The sequence below is a fragment of the Euwallacea similis genome, chromosome 16 (assembly GCF_039881205.1).
Source record: "Euwallacea similis isolate ESF13 chromosome 16, ESF131.1, whole genome shotgun sequence".
NCBI lineage: Eukaryota > Metazoa > Arthropoda > Insecta > Coleoptera > Curculionidae > Euwallacea > Euwallacea similis.
Window position 1 is genome coordinate 1,369,713 of NC_089624.1, and position 20,144 is coordinate 1,389,856.

The 20,144-nt window shown below is 34.5% G+C and overlaps 1 protein-coding gene across 10 annotated transcripts in view; it reads left to right on the forward strand.

Moving 5' to 3' along the window:
• Window positions 1-20,144, forward strand: part of Ndae1 (Na[+]-driven anion exchanger 1) — a 38,689-nt gene that overhangs the window by 15,412 nt on the left and 3,133 nt on the right. For 3 of the 10 annotated variants that reach the window (XM_066397962.1, XM_066397965.1, XM_066397964.1), the window contains exons 4-24: window positions 4-57; window positions 3,565-3,735; window positions 6,839-7,001; window positions 7,213-7,349; window positions 7,415-7,498; window positions 9,125-9,208; window positions 11,111-11,404; window positions 11,465-11,586; window positions 11,639-11,781; window positions 11,833-12,026; window positions 12,083-12,184; window positions 12,247-12,455; window positions 12,517-12,675; window positions 12,785-12,934; window positions 13,392-13,487; window positions 13,548-13,787; window positions 13,840-13,967; window positions 14,019-14,220; window positions 14,283-14,516; window positions 19,015-19,223; window positions 19,628-19,739. In XM_066397962.1, coding sequence (XP_066254059.1) covers window positions 4-57; window positions 3,565-3,735; window positions 6,839-7,001; window positions 7,213-7,349; window positions 7,415-7,498; window positions 9,125-9,208; window positions 11,111-11,404; window positions 11,465-11,586; window positions 11,639-11,781; window positions 11,833-12,026; window positions 12,083-12,184; window positions 12,247-12,455; window positions 12,517-12,675; window positions 12,785-12,934; window positions 13,392-13,487; window positions 13,548-13,787; window positions 13,840-13,967; window positions 14,019-14,220; window positions 14,283-14,516; window positions 19,015-19,223; window positions 19,628-19,739 — 3,287 coding nt within the window. Of the gene's footprint in view, window positions 1-3; window positions 58-3,564; window positions 3,736-6,838; window positions 7,002-7,212; window positions 7,350-7,414; window positions 7,499-7,757; window positions 7,821-9,124; window positions 9,209-11,110; window positions 11,405-11,464; window positions 11,587-11,638; window positions 11,782-11,832; window positions 12,027-12,082; window positions 12,185-12,246; window positions 12,456-12,516; window positions 12,676-12,784; window positions 12,935-13,391; window positions 13,488-13,547; window positions 13,788-13,839; window positions 13,968-14,018; window positions 14,221-14,282; window positions 14,783-19,014; window positions 19,224-19,627; window positions 19,740-20,104; window positions 20,127-20,144 lie in introns of those variants that run through there. The other 7 variants (XM_066397966.1, XM_066397968.1, XM_066397970.1 and 4 more) reach the window with 7 other exon arrangements.

Consider the following 20,144-nt stretch of genomic DNA (forward strand, 5'->3'; position numbering starts at 1 on the left):
CAGGATTTGTTATATCCAGAAGACGAGGACTCAGTTTGTGCGATGAGGGGGAAATATGTAAGCTTGTGTCACTTGTGTTCTAACTTTGTTGTAATGCATATTTCTGAAGTTTTCTCTTCATACCTTTTTTGATGTTGCATTATTCATTATCGCCCTCATGTCATTCATTGGCTCACTCATTTGGTAATTAGTTATGGTTTGAAAATGCATACTCGACAAACATTTATGTGTTGTATGTATGAATACTTAATCCAGCGTTAGGCGTTGTTTTCTAAGGTGTCATTGAATTATGGTATACCATATACAATGCTAGGAATTGTCTATGATAGAAAATCAGGGAAAATATTGCCTAGTTTATTCTCTTATCCGACTTAGGCACCTACAAAGCAGTTTCTGATATGCTGTTCTGCATTTTAGTTTTTAGCACGGGGAAAAGCTTTTTTATGTTTAGTACGAAATATAATTACAAACTGTGGTTAAATAAAAGTAATCATTGAAAACGGGTGGCAATCGAAAATACTAACAAAAATACTGCACAATATCAGACAGTGTTAATCCATAGATCTGTTTTGGGTGTAATGTATAAACGCCTCAACAAATAGAGCCTGTTTAGAGATAGTCTAATAATAGACAAGTATTTGCTTGTTAATTAACTGGCTTGTCAGGGAAGCATGATCCGCTATAAGTGAAAAAACGTCCTTGTCTGGATTTAAATAGGCATCGATCAGGCTTTTAATGGTTGTAATATGAATTGCTATAGTGTTCTGAAAAAGAAAATAATGGTAACGTAAAATGATGGTCCAGTAAAAGAACTAAGTTATTGGTAATTTTCTAAACACCTCGTTGCTTAACAACACATATATTTTGAAACGGTTATCGTCAGCCACTGAAACAAGCTTGCTGAGAGCTCAACAACCTTGACCATTAATGGTCATTTGCACGAAGTCATATTTTTTAAATATACGTAAGGGTAAGTTACCCATAAGTGAAAAATGTCCGTATTAATTTTAAGTTACTTGCCCCTGAAGCCCTGCCTTGCTCCTAGGCGACCCACACTATCTCGTCACCTCCTGATCCCTTCCCTACATACTTTTTTAATTCGTAGATGCAGTCATGCTAAAATGAATCACAATGCATAATTATTTTTGTTTATTTTTAAGTTGCATATTGACTTGCTGCGGTCATTGTGACAAAACGTTGTTGCGAGATCGAACGCTGCAACATTACCGACGCTTCAAACGTAGTAATGATTGCTAAAATGTTCAGGAGCGCGCAGCACAGCGCCCTTCGTTCCGCCGGGCCGTAGCTCGCAGCCCGCAGCGCTCCGCACATCAAGTGTCAATATTTGCAACAACAAAAAGTACGTGTCTGAAAATTTAATTCGGAACAGTCGCATTTGTAAGTTCAACCAAAGTTTGCACAATTGAGTAGAGAAGAATAATGCAAGCTAGAATCGATAAGAGACATAGCAACTGCTTTTAGACGACAAAAGTGCTATGAATCCCCGGGAGCAGAACAAGTTCGTGTTCGGCTTTGAGCAAACAGGTACATACTTCCCCCCTTTGAATTTTCGCTCATGGCGATCGCTCATTTCGATCATATGATCAAGTCGCTTTGGATATAATATTCTGCTCAGACGCAAGGGATAGGAACCCAAGAGTTTTCAATTAATTCATGGCCTTTAACGTTGTATAAAATTATTTGAGTTAGAATTTTCTTCAAATTCGAATTAGTATGAAGAGGTTTATGTGCAAAATTAGTTCTAGTTTGTTTAAGTTTCGCCACCTTTCAAACTTTAACCGTGGTAAACTGCAACCAGAATTACTGAAAACATCTGAGGAAAATGGAAAACACAAAAACATTCTTTCTGGGAATTGAGAAATTACAGCACGTGCGTATAAACAAAACAAGTGTAAATTCCTAAATTAAATTCAACGGTTCTGAATTTTTATAAGAATAAAGTTACTTTTAATGTGAAGTTTTACTACCTTCTACCTGCGTTTTGTACTGAAATTAATAAACATAATGTTACAATGTGTTGTTCATGCATGCTTAATTTTTTCTATTTTCAAAGAGCATTTTCATAATTTCACGCATTCCATTCATTATACATCCTGTTTGTCATGTTTTAGGCGACATTTATGCACGTGTGTAATGCACGAATTTAAAGTTTAAACAATTTCAACTTACTTTATTTAATAAAGAATTATATAATATGATTATGATCGTGAATGTAATCTTAATCACAGGAATTTACATGTTTAGAATACGGGGGATTCCTCAAGACATCCATGAAAACTACGTGGCAACGCGAATTCGTCCTTCGGGCTTATAACGCAATGGTAGTGACCTACAACTTTTCTTTCATATTAATTCATTAAGAAAAGCTAAATCAACTAGAAAGAAATTTCTGGTGCACGATTTGTTTTGTAGGAGCGATAATCCGGGCAAATTATATAGTTTTACGGGCGGCGTCTTTTGTTAGACCGGGCGATTATAACAAAATACTTAATACTATTACAATAAATGGTATATGCTTATACCTTCGGACATATCATATGTTCCATGACATGTGGATACCTACTTCGTACACCTGCCTGATGTTATCAGTAAGTGGAAGCGCGTGTTGTCGGGTTTTTCTTTCCATTTGAACGCTCATGAAATTTTGCGGAACTGCTTTCAACAGTTTCCTAACTAAATAAATAATCTGTTGCGATGCCGATTCTTGTTTTCCCTCGGTTGCTTTTCTGGAAAGGTCCCAGTAGATCTGTAGTAATTTTGTTGGACAAACACACGACCTGAATTTGAAGCAAAAAGTCTACCGAGCTTTAATTGATTGTCCGCCCACTTGCGTCATATTATCCGCTTTAATCAGACGGGATAGCCCATTTTCGACGTCCTTAAAAATGATCTCGTTTAGTATAACGACGGTGTGGTGGTCATGGCGATTTGGAAAGGTAGAAATAGGATTTTGCCAGTGTGTGATTCCTGTTTTGATATTTTATTTTAACTTGTTACTTCCATGTACCTATAAAATTCGCTTAAAGAGACAAGTTTTTTAATTTAATTAAGTTTATCGAATTCACGATTTCGGCAAGCCAATAACTTAGAACTAGACGCAGCTTTAATTTTACACTTTTGACCGGTTTTTTACACTAATCGCAAGAAAGGACCAATTTGAATGGCACGTCAACAATTGCTTGCTCTGTCCAATTTTCTCTAGGTCCTTGCTACAAACATTTCTCTTAAATATTTAAAATCCCATTATACATCACTATGTGTTTTGTTAGGAGAAATCATCTGAAATTCTTCTATTGCATATTGGAGGATTGATTAATCTTCTACACACCATCCTTATTGAAACAATTTTTCCAATACCCTTGACAGTATATTAATAAGTGTGGCCTCAGTTTCTTAAAAATTGCAACAGTGTTCGTTCATTATTTTTTATTTCATACATTTAATAATACATATTTTGGTTACAAATAATAGACTTGCATTGTGGAATTGCATATTCAGCGATGATAGACTTTTTATATATATATATTTTTTTAATGTTTATAGGCACCCCTCCTTCCCAGAGAGTTCAGTTCATCCTAGGAGAAGATCTAAACGATGAAAAACATGAGTGCCATCCTCTATTTTCCGAAATGGAAGAGTTATTTGTTGATGGGGATGACATGGAGTGGAAGGAAACTGCAAGATGGATTAAGTTCGAAGAAGACGTGGAAGAAGGTATGTGTAAATTAGTGACACAAAATTTCTTATATTGGTTATTCAACATCCATACGTGACTAAATTCTTAGACATGGGAATTTTCTATACCCTCGTCTAAATTTTTCCTCAGCAATGCAAATGCAATGTAAATGCTCTCAATGTTGCTGTTTAACGCTATCATAGAAACGTCTAACTTTTCTTATGAGAGATATTCTGTTCTGGAAAACAACTGAAACATCAATGCAGGAAACACTGTTTGAAGCCCTCAATTTTCCATATGGTTCGAGACAATGCCAAGACATTGAGAACCGTTGTAATAGGATAAGAAGTCATGTATTGATGTTTTGATGACTTCTATTATACATTTACCTTTGTTATTCATAACTAAATATTTGCATAAAGAGATTATAGAATCTAATAATTAAACAAATGCGGGAATAGGTAAAATCACTTTATCTGCAACACGGGACCATAAAACACCCATAACGTAAGAACTATAAAACTGAAAGTAATTAAACTGGGCCTCTCAAATACTGCTCTTCCATATTACTATTTTGGGGGTAAATGGACGTATTTATTTCTTACTATAGACATGATGCTTCTTCATATATTCAACTCAATTAATTTTGTTAAATGGAAGTTTCCTGAAGTAAAAAGTTGTAATTATTATTTTAAGGAGTTTTTTGTTCTAAATGTAAAAGCGCTTAATGTCTCATGATTTAGCGACATTTTTTGATAAATTCAAATTATCTAAAAGTATTCAAACAATCCTTATAAGTGACTTTAAAAATGATAAAATTGGCCAAAATATCATTTACTCTGAATAAATATATGTAAATACATTATTGTCTTGGATTACAGAGTACCCTTGAGTTGCACGTAAAAATATTTATCACAGATTCTTGAGGTCATATCATCATAAAATGTCTCAAAATAGGGTCATTAAAGAAAATCCATATTGTCTTTTATGATCCTCTCTATGGGGGTATCAAGTCGGGTATCGATCAGGCGAGCGATGACGGGCAATTAGCTAACATTTACTCGTTTTCACAGATGATCCGGGCCCGGCCGGTAGAATTTATAGACGATTCGTGCTTCGTTTATTGTTATGCGAAAGATCCTGAAAAGAAAAAGGAAAGATCCTTTGGAATCTTTGAAAATACTTGAAAATTGTCATGGGTTTATCTGTTCTTTATTTCATTGAGCCGAAAAATCAACAGCCAAATTGACGTTAAATCCAAATCTGAACTACAGAAAGAAATTCCTCTTTTGATCTGCCTTGCTTATCAGTAGTTGCAGAAACTTGATGTCTTGAATTTATAGCTTTTTTCGCTTCATCGAGTTGATATTTGGTTGTAAAACTTGGGCCAGAACTGTTTATGGAAGGAAGTAGCTCTAAAGTAGATATAGACATTATCAGTTCCTTTATATTCTCTTAACCTACTATACGTTTGAGTATCTTGGTATTTCTGAAAAGATCGTCGAGTCTGAGCTTTCCTTATAGTTGGAAACTTACAGGGATCTTTTGGAATCTTCAGAAATTTCAGAAAAACCAATAAAACAATATTTTTCAGGTAGCCACTCATTACAAACTGAAGTTTGAACTATAGTAAAAAACAACACATAAAAAATTAATAATCGAAGCGAAGAAAACTCCTCAAAAAATCTAGAGGAAGGAGAAATATTGGAAGGAAAACAATCAGATGATGATCTACATGTCCTAAACTCATCTGCCTTCTAATACGATGTCTTAACCCTTCCGACTTTCTAATGATGGAGAACTAAATAACGCCATGTATTTTACATGTTGCATGACTCTTCGGTATAAGCTAATGAAAACATCCTCAAGAATTCAATAGGTAACTGACGTATTCGAAAGGATTCGATATCGTTCTGGAAGTATCTCGATAATGTATCAGCTCTTGCCGACGGAGGTACTTCTGAGAAGACGGTGTATCATAGATTATTTAGTTAAGAATTAGCGCTGCAGTGAAAAGGCTTAATGCAAGTGAAAGTGTTCTAGACAATTCAAAACATTGTTTAAACAATTCCTACGTTATTGATGTTTGTTTTTGTGATTAAATAAAATTAATGGAGTCTCACAAAATTTGGTAGTTAGTCTCACTTATCGTCCAACCTATGAGAAGTGCAACAATAATATTATATTAAGAGCTTTAAATTATTTTTGGGTATTCCGCAAAAAAGTGTTTTCAAGGCAGCACCTATAATGTTTTACACATAAAAGTTCTTTTTCTACCTATGTGCTACGCACAAATCCAAACTGAACTTCTAGAGCCTTCTAGGCTTCAATTTTATTGGAAACATCAATTTTTCCATCGAAGAAGATAACTACCTTAAATAAACACACTATATAACTATAGATACCAGATGTTACATTAGTTACTAGCGTAAATGCAAGCAAACGACCTATTTCATGTTCGCACTTATAAAACTCCTCGTAAAACCACTATATGAGAGTCTCTATTGGCAGCGCGAAAGTACGTTATTCTTGATGGTAGAAAACGGTTATTTTGCTAGCAGCTGTGGATAAATTCGGGCATTCAGTGCGGGAACGACAATTCCCGTCAGGGCTAGAGAAACTAGTATCAGAAAGTTCAGAGTATGAATAAAAAATAGTATCTACGTTAACGCTAAACTTGTCCAGTATTCAACTATTATTAATGAGTAATTTAATCACTAATTGCTTAACATTTACAGAATGTACAAATACACTGAAGCTATCATAGTTATCATAAAAATAGTGCATTATTTTCAAGGAAATACTGGTTTTGAACAGAATTATATTAAAACTGAGTGTAAATTGAAAAAATATTTGCTTGGGACCATCACTTGGGCTTCGCCTCTAAGACATTCAAAATTGATGGAGAAAATGCGCACACACTAAGCTACATGTTAAAACTGAAATTTAATGGATTAAAACTTAAATTTTAGTATATAGTTTAATGTGTGTGCTTAACCATTTATTTTGAGTCTGATGACATTCTTGCTTGCCTTGTTTCCAGTCTTCAGCTTTAGATGCTAATAAGGTTAATAGGGTTATTATTGATCAATGAATGCATTCTTCGACTAACGTAAATTTTATACTTTATGTTGATTGCAGGTGGCAACAGATGGTCGAAACCACACGTTGCAACCCTATCGCTGCATTCCTTATTTGAACTCAGGAGTCTCTTGCTTAATGGATCAGTTATTCTGGATATGGAGGCTACCTCCATTGAACAAATCGCTGAACTTGCCATTGATAATATGATCAATAATAACAGGTAAGTATTTATGCAGTTTTTATTCAGAATTATCGAGATTTCGGTTAAGACCAACTTCACTGAGCGTGTTAATCGTCTTCATCGTGCGTTTTCTAGACGTTTAATAGTGATTTTTTTTAGTGATCGCAAATTCCCATTAATAGCGAGTGTTTTAGCTTTAGTTTTTTTTATTATTATAAAAAAATTCTAATTTATACCTTCTAACACGTAGATTAGAATTAGCCAAAAGGGAAAGTGTTAAGGAAGCCCTCTTGAAGCGTCACAGACACCAGCATCAAAGGCAAAAGCACGGACTGCCCTTCATCAGATCACTGCAGGAAATAGGAAAAAATCACTCAACTTCAAAGAGTAAGTGTGCACATTTTCTTTTGACCTCATATAATGTTTTACTTAGAATTTATGCGAAATTGTAGGTTGTTTTACGTGCGTTGGTAAACCAACAAAGAAAAAGAGGCACAAACAGAGCGTGTTAAATGGTTCGAGTAATTTGATTTCAGGTTAGAAATTTCAAAATCACTTGGTGATGGGGGCTTTTGTCTAATAACAATATATGTTTACGTTTCATCACTAATATTCACTAGTTAAAAAATCTAATGTTCACTATTAACCAATTTAACATAAGCGCATTTTACTCACAAATATTTATGTAGTAAAAATGCCTCGTTACTGTTATCTCTTAAGCAAATGGACAATGAGATTCAACTTCCTATCAATATCTTTGTTCAAATCATAAGAATCATGATTTATTTGTCGCAGCCGAATATACGGAACACGTCCAAGGATTTACAACTTGGCTGACGTTGAACCACCAACCCAAAGGTAGTTCCCTAAAACTATCGGTTCTTTCTTTGTGTGTGTTTTTTCTATTAATTCATATGTTCACTTCCACTTTAACATACGCATGTGTCTTCTAAACAATTATTGCACTTGTCTACTATTTTTGACGAATGCGAAGCTGGTATGACGCGCATTATATGAAATGCTACAAGAAGTAAAGTAATTTGATATTTCTGATTCGTTTGTAAATATGTATTGTAAGTTGACCTTATGGTGACATTCTCAATTGTAATTAATTTCTTTCTTTAATATTATTCCAGTATACAGGGTGCTACAAATTCGTGAGAAGGTATTGGGATCTTCTAAGCCATAAAAGATACAGGATCGGTTATATTATGGTAACGGTTCGTGGTTTGTAACACAATTCTATTATGGCGCCAATGAAGGGAAACATTTCCTTCTGCAAATTTGCATCTTGCATGTTGGAAAAAATTCTGCAATGCATTTAGATTCCCCATTAATCTTTTTAATTTCCGAAGTTAAAGAGGAGTTGTGCATAATTGCCTTCTTTAACCGATCCCGCATCTCGCAAGGTTCAGAATATATATTGCCATAAATTTGTAGCATAAACTGTAATTTTGTTTTGTACCTTCGCTAATCAATGTGTTTGCTGTTTGATTGATAATTAGCTCTCGTTATTAATAAGTATCGATATTTTCATTTTTGGGAGCGTCGCGAAATTAATATAATATCACTGAATAAAATATATCTTTTGGCTGATTTACTGTAAAGAAAGTTTAAGGCTGATTATAGCCAGATTGCCTGGATCGCACGTTTTGGAGTGCAAATACATTCTGTCAAAAATAATTGACCTCCTTACCAAATATATAATGAAGTGTATGCATATATGAATGTGTAATGAAGGTTTCAGGTATCGGGAGAGGAACTATATCTCGAAGTCTACAAATTTAAAATAATAAAATCATTTTTTACATTTCAATAAAGCCTAGAGAAATTTAAATATCGTGACAAACGATTTTCGATAATCTTGTCTAGATCTAGTATGCATATTTTCTTCTTTCCAAAACCGACAATTCAGAAGAACATTCATCATCCACAATAGTCTCTAAAGCGTTTCAAGAACGGTAATAATTCGTGGCTTCCTATAATTACCGAATCTATACGAACTACTATTTGAAAGAAAATTACATACCCAGCAATGTTAAGGCTTAATAATATGCAATCCCTATCGACATGTCGTTCTTATATTTTGCCTCCTTTCAATTCCACCGACTGTTCCGCCGAAAATCGTAATTATTAGAAAAAGTTTTATTCGATATTTTCAGTTGAAGAACACAGTTTTATTGATCAATCAGCAACTGGCACTAAAACACAGGAATTTGGGAAGTTTCTGAACATTCCCGGACAGGGTAAATCTTCATTAGTTTCATCATGAATGTTAGAGCCCCTGTTGGCAGCTTTATAGTTTATTACATGTATATTTTTAATGACAAAATGAAGAAAGGCAGTTTAGTGGCGAGTTCAACAATTATTAACATCATAAGGAACTTGTTTATAAAAAGTGCTCAGGTAAGAGCCGATCTATTGATTTATCAGTATTTCGATGTCTGACCTTTGATTGAGCCAATACTTTCCGTGAACTGGATTTATAGCACCTGCCTATCTACAATTCGTTTTCTACGTGTGTTTTATTCGTTTGGCATGCAATATTTGGGAGTTTTCGTAAGCCTAGAAGCTATTTGTGTAATCATTCATTAAAACTTTACCTATTTTCGACATTAAGCATTTAATTGATTAGTTAGCTTAGTTCCCTCAACTCTAAGCAACCATAAATAACTTTAGAAATAATTGATTTTTATAAATTGAAGTTGCTCAATGGACCTGCTCAATGAAACACATGAAAACTTTTAACACTTGAGTGAAAGTTAGAATTTCAATTTCAGTTAGAGTGGGCTGATTTCATAGGTAGCAATTGTATTACTGCACGATTTATGCATGCTCCCAATTTTCTGACTTTAAATATTGATGCTAGTTCGATCAATTCAGCTTACAGCACTGAAATCCTATTCATTGAGCTTGTTAAGGCATTTACTAGAAGATATTTTGCCGAGCAATAAGACGATTGCAATAAGGGCGAGCCTCGTTTTGATTATCTCCAATAACCGCCCTGTATAAAATTCGTCCATACTCTTGAACTTGGCCATTCGTTGCGCTCGTGAATCTAATCGTTCTTCTCACGAATAAACCATGGTTTAATTTACTCGTGGTATAAATAACTAATACATTACTAGCGAATAAAGCATTATTTAGAGCGTTAATAATTGAGGCGAATAATTTATTCACAATATATCAAAACGTTCAAAATTTAATTCTGTTGTATAAAACTGGCGACTTAATAAAAACACGGCGTAATAACGCCAAAAAACAACTTGAACTCACGAATTTTGTACAAAATTTATTATAAAAAGAAATTAAAGCTTTATCAAATGTTTTATCCAGTTTTCATGATGGAGTTTATTCTCGATTTCTTTCTCCTTAAATTCTCCATCAAATTAACTTATCACCAAAATTCATGGTTTTTTGAGTTAAAAGATGCATGTTTTCGTGTCACACACTAGTAGCTATTTAGTCACTAGTACTTGCAACCGATGCATGATAAATAGCTACACAACACACAACACCTAGAGAATTTCTACTTGCTTAATCGCTATCGTTGCTTCATGTTTGTCATAGCACCAACTCTTCGCATGTTATAATAAGAATTTTGTGCCTTAAAAACAGAATCTTACAAGTTCTATCAATAATTTTTTTGAAGCGTACAGTGAAGTTGCTTTACCGTACGCGACTAGTAGTTGAGAGAAGCATTTTACCGTGTGCGGTAAAACGTTATATCGCACGCAAATCACGTTTACGTATTTTATCGTACATGTGGTGTGTAGTTACTTTTTTAATAAGTGAGGAAGGTGGTACTTTCCCTATGCTAAGCGGAGTTAGGGAAAACAGTCGAGTGCAGGAAAGACACTTTGCGCATAACCCGAGCGAAAGTGTCTTTACCGCACTCGATTGCTGCCTGAACTCTGCTTCGCGACGTTATTGGGTTAACTGCAGGCAATGTGTAGTAAAGTATCACTTTCCACACCACATTTTTTTAGGCAAATAACTATTATTATATAGGTACTCTGATTCTGGTTTTAAGTCTTAAAGGCTGTTTTTGTAGGTTCCAATAAAACGAATCATAACTTTAAACCTCTGATTCACCCAAAGTCTATACGAATCCAAAACCATATCAAATATAACTCAATCCCTAACAGGTCAAGAGAAAGCTCCAAGACTTCTCAAAAGTGCCAGTAACGTCTCGATAACCAGAAACCACAGTGGAACCGAACTAATGAATGATATGCCTCAACATAATTTGGCTTTCATGAAAAAAATCCCCCCTGGTGCTGAAGCCAGCAATATTTTAGTGGGCGAAGTCGATTTCTTGGACAAACCTCTCTCTGCCTTTGTCCGACTGAGCAACGCTCAAGTTTTAGGAGATTTAACTGAAGTACCTGTCCCGACAAGGTTTCTTTTCCTCTTACTAGGACCTACTAATACCCAACTAGGCAAGACATACATACCTTGGTTTCAATTTGTATTATATTTTTACATGACTGGGTATTTAGGTTACCATGAAATTGGTAGAGCAATGGCAACTCTGATGTCTGACGAGGTGTTCCATGAAGTTGCTTATAAAGCTAGGAACAGAAGTCACATTTTAGCTGGAATTGATGAGTTCTTAGATGCGGTATGTAAATTAATTCATCCCAAGAAAATTTAGTAAAAAATATTTCTTTAAGGTGACTGTGCTGCCTCCTGGCGAATGGGACCCGACGATACGAATAGAGCCTCCAGCAGCAATACCATCTCAAGAAGTCAGAAAGAGGCCGCCTGAAAAGGTACCCGAAGAAATGGATGAAGAAGAAGAGGAGCAAAAGCTAAGGTGTTATTCTCATTTATTTTGACGATTGAATTCAATATTTTCTTGTCGCAGGGAAGAATCTGGCCTTGCTAGGACAGGGTGCCTTTTCGGAGGTCTTAAGAACGACATTAAAAGAAAAATACCGTGGTATTGGTCAGATTTTAAAGACGCTTTATCTTCACAGTGTATAGCTAGTTGGATATTTTTGTACTTCGCTTGCTTGTCACCTATTATCACGTTTGGAGGCCTATTGGCACAAGCTACAGGTTATATTGTCACTCTCGTAGCTTTTTTGATTTGCATTAATTCAATTCTTCAATAGGAAATAATATGGCAGCTATGGAATCGTTAGTGTCTGGTTTTGTTTGTGGAATGGGTTACGGATTCTTCTCAGGGCAACCTCTTACAATATTAGGATCTACGGGTATGAACTGAATGGCTTTTGCACTCCAAATGCATTTATTTTGTAAATCTAACATATTTCAGGTCCTGTATTGGTATTTGAGACAATAGTGTACGAATTTTGCATGAACGCAGGATGGAATTATATGAGCTTCAGAATGTTGATCGGAACATGGATCACCGTAATTTTGCTCCTTTTGGTCGCAATCGACGCCAGTGCTTTAGTATGCTATATTACGAGATTTACCGAAGAGAACTTTGCCACTTTAATCGCATTAATCTTCATTATTAAGGTAGATTTATATATATATTTTTTTCATTTTGAAATCAATGATGGCTACAATTTTATTATAGGCCGTGGAAAATGTTTTTGCAATTGGCAAGAATTTCCCCTTGAATACCTCAGGATCTTTAAATGTTTCGTATGATTGCTCCTGTTTGATTAACGATTCAACTCAGGTTCTACATCCGGAAATAGCCAATTGGACAACATTTAATACGACAGTATGTTCGGTGAGTCTTAACACAATTAGAGCAATATAGTGCGTGATTTTTTATTTTTTAGAATAAATTTTAATTATATATAATTAGTAATTTTTTATATGATCGATTTCCCTTTCAGCAATTAAACGGTACGCTGACTGGCCCAGGATGTTTCGCTGTACCGTATGTTCCCGATGTGTTTCTAATGTCAATTTTACTATTTGTGGAGACATTTTTAATATCAATATATTTGAAGGAGTTCAAAGCAGCTTTGTTCTTCCCCACTAAGGTAAAATGCCATACTTAAATAGTATGATGTTTTAGTACATTTATTATGGGTAGAAGAAAAATTCCATTGTTACTTCGTTTATCGTTGCCCTGGAAATTAATGTCAAAGGAAACGTAACCGTTGGTGTTATGATTCAAGACGCGTTGTCTTTTGGTATTTCCATCATAATATATAGTTAATTTATATGAGCTTATCGTAATTTTATCAAAACTGGTACTGGAAGAAATTGCATATACACGGTTATGAAATACTTATGACCTTCACATCTTAGAACCCCGTCGTTGCGCGCTTCGGCATTTAAATTTCGAATCGTTCGGATCATAACACTGTTCTTCACAACCTTGGTGTATAATATATTATTAAGGTGTCAATGCAATGGTTCAATATTTTCTATTACTGTGACTATAGTTCATCCAAAATCAAAATTTACATATTCACATTCTTTTTTTTCAATTAGGTTCGTCAGTTCGTCAGCGATTTTGCAGTTATTATTGCCATTGTCTGTACGACTCTTATGGACTTCTTCTGCAACATTCCGACACCTAAACTGCAGGTCAATATTGCTATAAATATTCCCATACCTACCAGCTTCTAGCCTACAATATAATTTTAGGTACCCCATGAATTCAAACCAACTTTACCGGATAGAGGTTGGCTTATTGGACCCTTTAATGGAAATCCTCTTTATTCTGTGATAGCAGCATTGCCTCCAGCCCTATTAGGAACCATTCTAATTTTTATGGATCAGCAAATCACAAGTGTCATAATTAATCGAAAGGAATACAAATTAAAGAAGGGTGGTGGATACCATTTAGATCTGTTTATCTTAGCAATTTTAATTCAAACATGCTCCGTAAGTGTACATTTTAAGAAAAGGTATCGAAGTAAAATTTATATATCTCCAGTTAATGGGTTTGCCATGGTTTGTAGCAGCCACTGTTTTGTCAATTAATCACGTGAATTCCCTGAAGCTGGAATCTGAATGTGCAGCACCTGGGGAAAAACCTCAGTTTTTGGGCATTCGAGAACAACGGTAAGTTTTAATATTTGAAAAGTAAATTTTACCAAGCTAGGCATATTTCAGTGTAACACATATCCTCATATTTTTGACAATCGGATTATCTGTGTTTTTGACGCCAATGCTTGGTCATATCCCCATGCCTGTATTATTTGGAGTTTTTCTATACATGGGTGTGTCATCACTGAAGGGGCTGCAATTCTTTGATAGAATCTTGATCATGTTTATGCCCAATAAGTATCAACCTGACTACATGTTTCTCAGACAGGTAATTAGGTATCATAATATTAGCTCACCCTCCACAACAGTATATTATTGGCTTTCAAACAGGTTCCTATCAAGCGAGTCCATCTTTTCACCCTCATCCAGTTGACATGTCTGATTTGCCTCTGGTTGATTAAATCATTCAGCAGTACTTCCATCCTCTTCCCGATCATGCTAGTGGTGATGATCGGCATCAGAAAGTCCCTAGATCTAATCTTCTTAAAACGCGAATTGAAGATACTGGACGACCTTATGCCGGAGATGACGAAACGGCATCAGATGATGCTGAAAGACCAAGAGGTGGGCATGTGCGCTAAGATCAGCAGGTTTTTCTTGGGACCTAAATTCATCAAAAATAAGAAACACGATTATCAGCCTTGCGCAATTAATGAAAAAGAAACTATTGCTTGAGTAGAGTTTAGTTGCGATTTCGATAGTAAAGAAGAGGTTGCGTTACACTTTAGATTTTGAGAAAAAGTTGTCGATCCTGAGTTTCACTTTTTGAGTTTGTAGGTTTACCAAAATTCAGGTATTAGAAAATAAATATCTCTTCATTGTTGTGATAACTATTCTATATTGTTATGGTATATCGTCATTGTTGTTATTTAATCGGTTAACTGTAATTTGCCAGTTAATTAACGATTTAGCTTTTTCTTCGGACAAGTTCTAGTTTAAAATTTATCTTAGGTAAGTACGTTCAGGCCAATGTCATGTAGATATTCTCAAGATTATCAATTTTTTAGTCAACTCGAAAGAGTGCATATTACTGTCTTAGCATTCTAATCAATTAATTATTTCATGTGATTTGTTGGTAATAGAACTTACGTACTCTCCCATCATCACAAGACCGTGATATTGGCGGTTACCGAAAGAATGCTGATCGAAAGTAATTATTAGTTCTGATTTCCAAAGTCATTAAATTTGTCGTTTTGTAATGCTTTCTAGTTGTGCTCGCCTTTCATCTAGTCTTTAATGGTGTTAGTGATGAGCTAGAATTTATAAAATGCAATAATTCTGAACAACTGATATTGGTATCCTGAAATGTAAGTTTTAATTTGTATTGTTGACAGCAGTGAGAAGTAGTTGAAAGATAGTTGTTTCATGAAGAAGTGAAACTATTTGAAAACCTTGTGCCTAGACAAATTGCGCAGTTCTAGGATGTGCCATGATGCCTTAGATATATATCAGGATCAGGCAAAACATCTTTGACGTTTTTATATTCCGATGACTATCCAATTTGCCTCTGTTCTTTCCCATGCCCATGCGTTCAACTTATGAGAGACATACCTACCCCGCCCAACTTATCAACCTTTTTCCTTTCTCCCAACACCCTTGTGACATGGAACCCAACTTATAGTGTCTCTCTCTCTCTCTCTCTCTCTCTCTCTCTCTCTCTCTCTCTCTCTCTCTCTCTATATATATATATATATATATATATATATATATATATATATATATATATATCTATTAGTTCCTGAAGAGTTTCTTTACATCGGTCTTCTAGGTTTGAATACTGCAGGAAAAAGCCGGCATGGCAAATCTGGTTTCAACTCCATCTCTTTCTTGTCGAACTAACCTGCACAGTTGTGATAACAATGCTATTGTCCTGTGGCACGATTTTTTGATGTGACTTCTCCAGGTTAGCTCACTGTCGCTATTCATCTCTGGCTTCAATAGTAGAAGTTTCCCATACAACGTACGTTGTTTGAATATTGAATCTTTCGGTCTGAAGCTTTTTCAAATAATACTGTATGAGGAGGCATCACAGTAACAGTGATAATCAGCTGCCCTATGTACAACCACCTTTGACATTGATTTTTTTCGTGGGTCTCCAAGAGTGACATTAAGATCTTAAGGCATAGATTTAACCCCTTCCACCATCTGGGTGGAGTACCTGAGGTTATAAGAGCATCGCAAATATTTCCGGCTCTTGTCTTATTAAATTCTTCCTGTCAAAGAAGGGTTACATCTGCATTTGAATAGCTCTTCTCCATTTTGGGCGCCACTGAATGGAAAACCGTTTTTGTCGATCTCCCCTTGATGTACTCATGTTAATTTTTGCTGACGGACCGCCCCATTAATGTTTCCTCTGTTAGGTACATATTGACCATTTTTTTCCCATGTTTAGAGTATAAAAAAATTATGAAAAAGAAAATGATGATGATGAAAAGATGTCAAACTTATTGGTCTGGAGGTCTTGGCAGCATTGCAGTGCTTTTTTCTCGCTTTCGGAAGGAATACTATGCTTGAGGAACATATTGCTTAACAATGGGAATACTATGTCCAGCCCTTCCTGCAGTCGCAATTATGCCATCACAATTCGATGCTTTATGTGGTTTGAATTCACCTACTCACCATTAGATGGCTTCGTTGCTCTCCATTTCCCGAGCCAAAGTTATTTCTTAGTGGAGCCTTAGTGAAGTTTTAGTGGAGGAAGTAGTTTTTTTTAGAGAGTATCGTGTTGAAGTGGTTGAATAATAAACGGTTTACGATGAAAAAATTGCCGATTGCAATCAAAACAGTTCATCAAATAATCCCTCCGTCCATAGAGGCAATCGTTGAAGGAGTTGATTGGTCTCCCACAGAGATGATTTATTGATAGAAACAATTTTGGTCCGTTAGGCACTGAATTTTGTTGTAAGTATTTTTTCCCAGCCACTCAATTGTACAATGTACAGCGAAAGGGTTTTCCATTATGATAGAAAGAAAAATACCTTTGAAAATCTCTAGGTTAGTTCAGATTATTATTAATTCAGATTAATTTATTCTTAAGTTTTAAATTAGGATTGGCAACACTAACCAATATTTCCTGAGAGAACCTTATTACATTCTAACTACAAACACTTAATTTTTACTCACAATTTTTAAACCAGAAGATCTCCAGTTGCAAACCAACACAAAGAACCTTTAATTTTCGCATGCAACTACTTCGGACACTCATTTTCTGGTTAAAAATGCACTTTTCATGGCCTATAATTACAAGATTAGTCAGTGCAAAGTGTTCCCCCCTTTTTAGATTATAAACAGATACTGGGACGAAATCACATAAAAGCTTTATGGTTGTAATTACCCTTGCTGATACTCTTAATTACATAGAGAGCATCAAAATGAACATATGTGGTTAATTCCGCTTCGCTGACTAACCCTGTATATAGGAGCAAATTTTTATTTTTTTTTTGCAGTGGTTAAAACTTTATACTTTTTGGTGGCCATAGAAAAATGATAAATAAAATGATTTATTATTTTTCTGTGACTTTCTCTTAGCTCTGAAAATTCATGCCGTTTTGAGCAAAAAGAAGCAAAAGCGCAGATTACAGTGAACAAAAATGTCTTTTATCTGTGCGAAGTGCCAAAATTAAACGAACTAATAAATTGATTAATTTTCTAAATAGCGATAGCAATAATAATACAGGAAAAGCTGCTCAGATGTGAATGATTTTAATATTTAAAAAACCGGCATTTCATAAGATAACTGTGATTACAGCCATGAAAACTGATGTTGTGATGCTTTTTAATTTTAAACGTTTTTATTATTGTTATCTATTTAATGTTAAACAGGACCTTATATTCACATGGTAATGACTACCATCAGGTTACCTATTCGAAATGTCGTTAATTGTTTGGTTTACGTTTTTCAAACTGAGATTTTATTGTAAGAAAGATCTGCAGACACTAATTTGATGCATAAAATATTAATTACCATCATTTTGACTGCGATTTAAAAAATGTAATATGACTCAGTACCGTGGTACCGAGGAACCGTTTCCTCAATGTATATTTGGGATGGAATCCGGAAGGGGGGGGGGGGGGTTAGTAAATGCATAATTTTGTGAAGCAAGTGGTATTTTGCTGCACAAACTGCATAAAATAACATTTGTCAATGAGTATCATATACTTCAGCAGAACATTTTAGAATCGATACAATCAATTTAAAAATTCCTTTATCGCGTGCATTTACACGCTTTACTCAGACCTAGAAAACCATGATGTCAATCATATTGATATTAAATCCCACAATACCATCTAAGAATGGTAATTAGAAGGATTTTATATTGAGAAATACGTAGGTACACTTCTCCCCCACCCCCCCCCCCTCTTAATTATCTATTACAAATAAAAAGGTCCAGATGATGTTATTTGAAATGCTTTTTTTATTTCAAAGTGAAATTTATAACATATTTTATTTCCTATTAGTAAATAACAAGTTTTTAAGAATATTTCACTTTTAAGTGTTCTGCTTAAGCTTATTTCATGTTAGGAGACTAATGTGATTAGTGTATTGAGCCTCTATATTATTTACAAATGAGAGGATAGTCAACATAATTAAATAACATTAGTAGTGAGTATCATAGGTTGGTTGTTAATTCAGAATATTTTGCACCAACTACAGTAGCTATTCGTACAACTCAGATTTACCTATTATTACTGTATTGTCTTGTTCCATTTGTTTATGTCGACATCAGTATTATGATTATTGACCTATTATTTATATTTACGTTAATAAAATTTTTGAATTATTTATTTTAGTTTCATTCAGCTCATTCACAAATTAGCAAAGCTTTTATAGTGAAAACTGCATGATATCGTACTTTGTGTTCTATTTTAGTTCCCATCGCGAATCGAGATTCGATCAATAGTGCTGTTCCTAGTTGCAGTTTTATTTTCGCTAGTTTAAGTTAAGTATAACATTTTTGCCATTTAGAGTTTGTTTCGATTTACGTTCTATATTACACAACATACAATTTAAGCATAATACAATCAGTGCACATTAAAGTTAAAATCACCCAAATATTTCTAGGCTGAGGATCCGCTTAAAGAACTAGAGGGACAAAAGAATAAAAATCTCCAGATTCCGCTTGTGAACGGAAAAGTCATGAACATTCCGTTTTCGGTAATAAACATATCAGAGGAAGTCAATAAAACTGGTATTTGGAAACAAGTCAATGAAGGCAATTCCAAAAGTGAAGCAAAGAAGGACGACAAAAAGAAGAGTCCGAAAACTTCCATGTGAGTTTAGGCGTCTTAGCACGTTTTTTGAGCGGTCCAAAAAAGTGTAGCAAACGGTTTAAACTTTTCTATTTTAGTTTTGAAAGACTTATACCGCAGAAAACAATTTTTAAAGTTTCCAAACTTTTTTCAATAAGAAAACAGTTTTTTTTTACTTTTGAATATTTTAAAATTACTGTATTAAATAGATCTTGTAAAACTAAGCTATTGGAAATAGTAGAGGCATCAATTCTAGAATAGCTTCTTATTTGTAGTTTGGTTTAGAAACAACACATACAAGTTTAGAAACTTGTCATAAACAATCTAGAGTAATTGAAGTCTGAGGAATATCTTTCAGGAACTTATAAGACTAATAAGTATTTGAAGATTTATTTGCACAAAATTCATATTTTAAAAATTTTAAGCCGGCCCAAGAAGAAGAAAAGCTCAAAGAAAGGAGAAGAATTGAAACAAAAACTGGAAAAAAAGCTTTCAATAATGAACGAAGAGGATGAAGATGAAGGAATTATGATTAAGGTGACCGATCATACTTTGCACCTATAAAATAGCACACTCCGCACTGTACACGACACTTTGCAACAATTACAGCTCAAACGAGACACATATGATAGGTATAAGACACCTCAAAGATTAGCCTTAGGTACCAGTTTTAATCTTAATTCTTCTACTATAATATACGTATAATACTTTATTGTCTGCACGCAATGTTTTATTTTCTTTCATATTAGAATCAATTATCACGTTTATCAATATTTATTTTTTTATAAATTATGCATGGCTGCCATAATGAAATCGTAGTTTTTTCAAGACAAAAACAATTTTTGTTTTGTTCTTCAAGTTAGATTAGGTGTGCGTGGTTTTAATGTTCAAATTTTTTTCAGCGTCCGAGCATAAAGGAAAATGGTACAAATATTAAATTTT